This window comes from Silene latifolia, chromosome 1 (assembly GCF_048544455.1).
Source record: "Silene latifolia isolate original U9 population chromosome 1, ASM4854445v1, whole genome shotgun sequence".
NCBI classification, from domain to species: domain Eukaryota; kingdom Viridiplantae; phylum Streptophyta; class Magnoliopsida; order Caryophyllales; family Caryophyllaceae; genus Silene; species Silene latifolia.
Genome location: NC_133526.1, coordinates 167,852,037 through 167,860,395, shown reverse-complemented (window position 1 = coordinate 167,860,395; position 8,359 = coordinate 167,852,037). Strand labels below are relative to the sequence as shown.

Genomic DNA, 8,359 nt, shown 5'->3' with positions numbered 1-8,359 from the left:
AAATTTGGACTGAAACTGTTAAAATTTGTCTGTCTGAACTGTTAAATTTGGATTGAAACTGTTAAAATTTGTCTGTCTAAACTATTAAAATTGGACTGAAACTGTTAAAATTTGTCTGTCTGGACTGTAAAATTTGGACTGAAACGGTTAAAAATGGTCTGACAATGAATATTTATGAAACTGATGTTCATTTGAAACTGAAATTGCCTTAATTCTTAACTTCAACTTCAAATATATCTGAATGCATAAAACTTAAAATAATCTGAACTGAAACTGATGTTCATTTGAAACTGAAATTGCATATTCAACTTTACATTCATCATTAGGCTACAATTTAATGTTCATTTGAAACTGTTGTTCCAATTGAACATTAAACTGAACATTACATAACCTTTATTTAAAAAGGCATTACATTCCATTTAACTGATCTACTATAGCTTCAACATTATATCCTAGTTCAGTCATTATGTATTCTAAACCTTCAGTTTTACCTAAACCCTGCATATGTTCAATGCATTGCCTTACTAAAACTTCATTGACTATTAGATTCCTTGGCAACATGCCAATAACAGCTAGATGACCCTTCCCCATATGAGGGAGTGAAAAATTGTTATGACCCTTACACTTCATCATCTCTATCATAACTGCTTGTAATGATAAGAAAATGTTGTTGAGTTTGCTTGGACTGTAATCGATAAATGCTTGCATTACTTCATTCACTAGGTCGTCCACTGTCTTTGCTGCCTTCTTTTTTTGTAATGATTGTAGTGCCTTGAAATACCCAAGGTCATTAACGTTTAGGTCTGGTGAGTTAGGGGGCTGAAATACTAACTCAATATTAAATCCATCTGAATTTTCTGCTGCCATAAAATCAGGATCATCATTCTTGATGTGTGGTCTAGCATTGTCTTGTTGTATGTAAATATGCTTGCTAAGACCTTCTGGCCAAACACTCTTAATTGCTGGAATTACTTGATGAATTAGACAATCCTTGATTACTTGTTTTGTGATGGACTCAATAGGCTTAGTCTCTAATGTACCCCTTGGCCTATTTTCGCTTGACCTCTTGGAACTTGATTAGTAAATGGAAACATGCCTATTTTACCATCAAATATGCATTCACCATCTTCACCATAAATAGGTCTCATTGATTGCACACATGAACATCACTTTTGTGATGTACCTCTTTGATTGACAGCATCTATGAGGCAGCTCCTCCCCCTCAACTACGTACACTGTTTCATTGTCTTCCGTAATATAGAACCACTTCTCATCCATGTGTATTACGTTGCTCATTTCATTAAAAATTATTTCAGTCACTGGAACATTATTGAGATCTAAGAACTCTTCAAGAACTTGTTTAACAACCAATGACTTTAATGAATAAAGTAGCCTTTGATCCTTGTGTAACTCACTGAGTTTAGGATGTAATGGGCTTGAATGACGTTTAATTAAACCTTCTTTCACCCATGAATGGACCGTTCCAACTGAAACTCCACAATTTTCAGAAACTCTGATCATTGTGTCCCTTAGTGATTTATCAAGTGATTTTATATGTTCAATGTTTGGTAAAATCCTTTTTCTATTTTTGTTGCCTATCCTACCACTCTTGACATCTAATTTTTCACCTACTAACCTTGGTTTTTTTGCAAGTCTCCATATGTTTGATATGGTCCTTACACTTACATTGAATCTGTTTGCTGCCTCTTTGATTGCACCACGATCAAGCTGCCCGTCATTTGATTTTTGAAGCAAGTAGATGTCGACTTCAGTTCTCGTTTCTTCAGACATGCACTTGAACCCCATTGATGCTCTGAAGATAATTTAGGAAACTTGTGTAATTTAATGGTAGTGATGGACTGTAATTAATTTTAGAAAGTTTTTTTTTGTTGTGTTGCTAATGAATGAGGGAATATGTAATTTAATGTGAGGATGATTGTAATTTATGCACAAAAATAATCTAGTTGGTGGGTTCCAACAGCTTGACTGGACAGATTTTGGTGGGAAATAAAGTGTTTGGTTGGGTTTTTGAAGTTTTGTAATTTTGGTGGGAAAATTAATGTTTGTTTAACACACTAATACTTGACAAATTCTGATTCCATAAAGTAAATGGCACAAGTCCATTTGTACTTCTATTCATTTTTTAATAAACCGTTAAAACTTGTGCTTTTTGCCAATAGGTAGAGTGGAGTTGAATGGAGGAAGTATATGTGTGTGTATAATTACCACGTTTATAATGGTTGCTATGCCTATTGTTTTGGTAAAAATTTACCGACTATTGATTTAATTTAGTGAGTGATAGTGATTAATCTATGGCCAACGACGGAATGAATGCAACGAATTTAACGTAGAATAAACAACAAAATAAGAGCGTGACACGAGAAATTTTTGGTGACGCGGAAAACCCGATGTGGGAACAACCGCGGGGGGAGTCGGAATCCCACCAATTTGGCACTATAATCGAGATAGAATTTGTGAGTAAGGAAATACAAGAATTATTTTTCTAGCGGAATATTGCAAAGTATAGACGGAGTGTTGAGTAGTAAAGTGTTGAGAGTGCTTGAGTGTTGGATGCCTTTTTGTGTTGCTCATCTCTTGCTTTTATAGCCGCTGAATCTAGGTAGAGAGTCTAAGAACTTATCTCCTATTTCTGCTCCTGGATTTTGGGTCAACTCCCATAAGAATAGGAATTGGTTATTAACCAAGCCCAATAATTCCTTTTGCACGTGTGTTTTGCAACTTCCAAGTTGTATTTGTTTTATTTTTGATCTAATGGTCCCCACCTTTTCCAACTCACCAATCCTTTGAATGCCTTGATTTCTTTGACTTATCCCGTGCCCATTATTTCCACAATAAGTGCACATGCTTCTTTCTTGGATGGCTAGGATTTCGCCACATCAGCGACTCCCAACTCCTTATTTCCACCTCTAGGATTTTGCCACGTCGTCTCTTAAAAAATGTGTATTTTTATCCCTAACAATTGCCCCCAATTTTCCTTCTCAGCCTCAAGATGGGAAGTTAGACTTTCAGGCTCTGGATGCTATGTCGTCCGGCATGTTGCTCTGCTTCTGCTTTATTTGCAGTACTGTTGCCGCTGCTGCTTGACTTCTCACCCTCTTCCAGGATCTGCTAAGCCTAAGGCCACTTTGGAAATGATTCTGACGCAAAGGAGGAAAAGGGGCCACTGGGCTCCTCTTAAGCCTGCTGAGAAGAGAAAGGCAGATTCTGGTTCCGCATCTCGATCTAGTGCCAGAAATAGGGTTGCTACTGCTTCGGCCATAGTCTACTTCTATTGAGATTACTTTACTTGAAACCATGCCCCCAATCTGTGGGTCTGCTCCACCATTTGGGTGTGTTTTCGCTTCGGAAATGTACATTTCGGATATACTCGGCATCTTGTTCTTTTTTTCTTTGAGTTTCCTGGAGCTTTTGGTAAGTTGATTCTCGAGAGATTTAAGTTTCTATGATGTTGAGGGTTGCACTATTGATCTTTGAGATTCGCCTCTCACAAGGCTTTGATATGAAGCTTCTCTAGCCTTCAAGTGCGAGTCTTTGGAATCGGAAGCGAAGAGAGAAAGCGCTGAGAATTTCGTGGGTCCGAACTGGATGTGCTATCTGGTCTAGAGGGGGAAGGTGCACCTGTTGACGCGCCAGATGCCGAGGAAGAAGTGACTTCTGCTGCTCCTGATATTCGAACTACTGCCTCTGAGTTTGTTCCTGTTTCTGGGTCTAACTCTGCATCTGGATCCCACATTGCTGGTGAATAATGGATCCAGCTCATGGATGCTAGGTCCAGCCTCCTCCTTACTCTACTGTTCTGCGTCTGGTCGGTATATGTGCTTCTGGTGCTGAGAACCTCTGTCAAAACTTGTTTACGCAGTTTATATGCAACTGGTACCTGAGAAATGTTAGTAATGCAACCTAGGTGTATGCGGTGACTTTCTAATGCATGATCTAGCGATCTAACCAATGTAGACACGTTATGAACTTATATGTCGGGAATGCAATGTTTATCAATGTGTCGTGAGAATGATCACGTTTGAGCGTGTGTTGCGAGTGTCGCAGGTGTTCTATCGTTTGCTTTGTATCTTTCCGTTTCTGGCGTACTTTTGATTTGTGCATGCACGTTTTATGCTGTATGTTTGGCCATCGCTGTTTGATTGCTGGCTAAGGGGTCTAGTACGCCCACTCGTCCAGAGGAGCCAGGCTTGCGTGGGTTCTAATGCATCGCGGGAGGCTGGTTGTCCCGGTTGTACGTGCTTAGCCACGGACACACGCCTTCTGTAATGAATATAGACTCTGTCAGATTAGTTTGCATTTTATTCACTTGGCCATTTGAAAGAAATAAAAAGGGATTCTATACTTAAAACATTCAAAGTGGTCTTGTAACTTAAAATTTATTAGAATTAAAATACAAATAAGGTTGTTTCAGAACCAGAAATGTTGAATTCAGAAATAACATTTAGAACCAGAAAAATATTCAGAGTCAGAAAATATTCAGAGCCAGAAAAATATTTAGAGCCAGAAAATATTTAAAGCAATATCTAGAACCCGGAGTCATTTGTATCCGGTAGGTGAGTACCCGATTCTTGACCATCTTTGGTGCCTTAAGTGAAATACTTTTTCAAGTGGGTGATATTCCAGGATCTAGGAACCATTTGCCCTTCCATAGTCATGAGTCGGTAGGCTCCATTTCCAACTGTGCTTTCTACTTGGTATGGCCCCTCCCAGTTGTAGGCGAATTTTCCTGCTTGCTGGTTCTTGGTATTCTGGAAGACTTTCTTCAGGACCAGATCTCCTACATGCAGGGTTCTTTTACATTCTTGTTATAGCTTCTAGCCACAGTCTGCCGGTAGGAAGCCATCCTGATCTGGGCGCTGGTTCTGAGTTCGTCTATCGTGTCCAAACTGCTTGTCATTTCCACCTGATTCCGATCTTCTGTTATACACCCATATCTGTGGGTTGGGACCCTAACTTCGGATAGAATGACTGCTTCTACTCCAAACACCAGGTTGAAGGGAGTTTGTCCCGTTGCAACCTTGGGTGTGGTTCTGTCAGCCCAGAGAACCAGGGGTAGCTCTTCTGCCCATTTGCCCCCAATCTCCTCTAGCTTCTTTTTCAAGTTTTCGACGATAATCTTATTGCTGGACTCAGCTTGTTCGTTGGACTGGGGGTTCCTAGGAGTAGATTTCTGCAACGAGATATTCCACCTGGGTTTCTGTAACCTAGGAGGATGATTCTGCTTCTATCCATTTGGAGAAGTAGTCCGTCATGGCGAGCATATAGACTTTGTTTCCTAGTGCTCTGGGTAATGGTCCCATGATGTCCATTCCCCACTTCATGAAGGGCCATGGTGAGATAACCTGATGTAGAGGCTCTGCTGGCTGGTAGCTAACGTGGGCGTGCCTCTGACAAGCGTCACATCTTTTTGCGAATTCCATGGCATCTTTGCGCATTGTGGGCCAGAAGTATCCCTGCCTCAGTGCCTTGTTGGACAGGCTCCTGCCCCCTGCATGGTTTCCACATTCTCCACTGTGAAGAGCATGCAAAACAGCCTGAGACTCTTCCCGATCCAGGCATCTAAGGTAGGGTCCAGCGAGGGATTTCCTGAATAGAACACCATCAATTAGTATGAATCTGGATGCTCTCATTCTGAAGCTCCTTACCTCCTTTTTATCTACTGGCAGGATATCATTCTGCAGCCAGTCTAGGTATGGTTTCCTCCAGTCTGGAGTATTTTCTTCACTGCTGGTGCTGCACACCATTTCTGCTTCCTGTTGGGATTTTAGTGTTGCTGGCTCCAGCAAGTGGACAATTGGTACTGTGGAGATGGCTTCTGTATTGAACGTTGCCCCCAGGCTGGCTAGAGCGTTTGCTTCTGCATTCTGATTTCTCAGAATTTCCTTGATGTTGAATGTAGTAAACCTGAGGATCAACTCTTTTGCTACGTCCAGATACGCCATCATCCTGGAGTCCCTGGCTTCATAGGAGTCATTTACATGGTTAACTATTAGTTTAGAATCACTACAAACCTTGAGATGTCAGATCCAGAGTCAGCCTCAGACGCAGGACCATTTAGCCATCTTTCCTGACAATTTTGGTTTCCTCATTATAGTCTTAAGAGGGTAATTAGTTATTACGGAAATGATATGAGTCTCAAAATAAGGACGTAATTTATAGGATGCCATAACGAGTGAAAGGACGAGTTTTTCAAGCGATGTGTACCTGGTCTCTGCAGGAAGCAGAGACTTACTGACGCAGTATAATGGATGCTGTGACCCCTCCTGCTCTCGTACTAGTACTGCACTTACTGCTGCTTCTGTGACTGACAGATATAGGAATAACGGTTCTCCTGGCTCTAGCTTTGTTAGGAGTGACGGGGTGCTGAGATAATGTTTCAATTTCTTGAATTCTTTTCTCATGTTCCTTTGTCCACTCAAATATTTGAATCTTCTCTTGGGGGTAGGTCTGTGTCGTCCTTCCCTTCTGTGCTTCCAAACACCTTATTCTCGCTTCTACTGTAGGGTCCTGGTCTTTCGTTCCTCTTTTCTACCGGGGCTTTTCTGGATACTGGTTCTGAATCGTAAATGCCTCTTATGGGTGCAGAGTCTTCCTCCAGCCTCATGACAACAATCGCCTTTGATTGTACCTCCTCAAAGGTAGTGCATGGATGCACGGTCAGGTCCTTGTATAGCTCTGAATCCTGTTGCAGTCCTCGGCGGAAGGCTTGTATAGTGGTTGTTATATCGCACCTCAGAATTGCCACTTTCTCTTTGTTGAACCTGTTCAAGTAATCACGGGTAGACTCCTCAAACCCTTGCACTATCCGGTAGAGGTCAGTGTCCCTTCTCGGCTTTCGCTTGCGCGAATCGCTGGTTGAATGCATTAACTAGGTCGGCGAAGTTAGCTATACTCTTGTTGGGGGCGGTGCCGACGAACCATCTGCAGGGCTGCTCCAGACAAAGTTGACCCAAATCCTTTGCATATACAAGCTTCCTTCACAGATCCAGTTGCGGTTATCACCATCATTTTTTGCTTGTAGTGGTTGATATGATCGAGTGGATCTGTAGTTCCGTCGTAGAGCGTCATGGCTGGCGGTACACATCCTTTAGGAACACCGACGAGAGCTATGTCGTCCACGAAAGGTGAGTCTGCATAGCTTTCTCGTGCTGCTTTCTCTAGTGGACGTGCTACACCCGGTATCCTGTACATCAGTTCCCTCAGCTCCTGGTACTGCTGCTCCAGTGAACTACCTGCTCCTGCAAGAGGGTTAGAAACAGGCGGGAATGAACCAGCAGGTGTACCTCCTAGCCAAGGCACTCTAGAAAATTGGCCAGACGCTGGGTGACTAGTCACTGGTGTTGCGCTGATTATGGATCCAGGGTGCCATCCTGGTGTCTGCTGTAGGCTTCCGATCCAGGCTCCACTGGTGAACTGGTTGCAGGATAGGGCTGCTGTATTGACGACAGGTCCTGATTGCCATCCTGATGTCTGGTGTGCGGGGGTACCTGCAAAAGGTGGATAGTTAGATCCTGACGGGGTGTTAAACAAAGCATTACCTGATGTCTGTGTTGGAATATGTGTCCTCCGACAATAATGCGATCACAACTGTTGATCATGATGATCACATGTTTAAGTCTCATTTTAAAAGAATACAATTGGTCCACACATATCGGTAATGATTGGCTGACTAGAGTTTGACATTACTGTCGTGCGACGGTGGTGATCAGTTGATCCCCTAGGTCATACCTAAAGGATATTACTCTTAATTGACCATTTAATTGATCGTATAACGCTACGAATTAATTAAATTACTTGAAAATTGACGGACGATTTTGGAAGTAAAATTTACGTATCTCATTATAATCTGATTAAATAAGATACGGTCTAAGTGATCGAATTGTTTTATTACTTGGATGAAATTATTGTTTAAGGAAACAATTGAAATTGAATGAAATATTATAAATACAAGATGTTGTGATTTATAAATTGGTAAATTATTTTGGTACAAGTAATTGTGAATTACTAAGTCAATTTTGTATATGACGTATTTTTATTAATACGTTGATTTTTAATATGTTAAAAATACATAACATTTCTACATGACATGTAACATGTGACAAATTGACAAATTGACAAAGATAAAATTGAATCCATTTTATCCTCAAATGGACCGAAATAATGGGTGTAATTAACAATTCATATTATGTTAATTAAGTTAATGGAAAGCATAATGATGTTAGCCTAATACTAGCCATGCATACCTACACAATCTTGTAAAGAACACATTGTGCATGCATTGGCCACTTTTCCCCCACCCTACCCGGTTTTGGACAAAAGAGGAGCCAAGGGTTTTCTC

At 41.1% G+C, this 8,359-nt stretch overlaps 1 protein-coding gene across 1 annotated transcript; it reads right to left on the bottom strand.

The window, feature by feature from the left end:
* Positions 1-408: 408 nt before the first annotated feature.
* LOC141586956 (uncharacterized) lies at positions 409-1,806 on the bottom strand. Its single transcript, XM_074408365.1, has 2 exons — positions 1,184-1,806; positions 409-1,072 (listed from the first exon to the last, which is right to left on the bottom strand). Exons 1-2 carry the CDS (start codon positions 1,804-1,806, stop codon positions 409-411), a joined length of 1,287 nt encoding a protein of 428 aa, XP_074264466.1.
* Between the last annotated feature and the right edge of the window lie 6,553 nt (positions 1,807-8,359).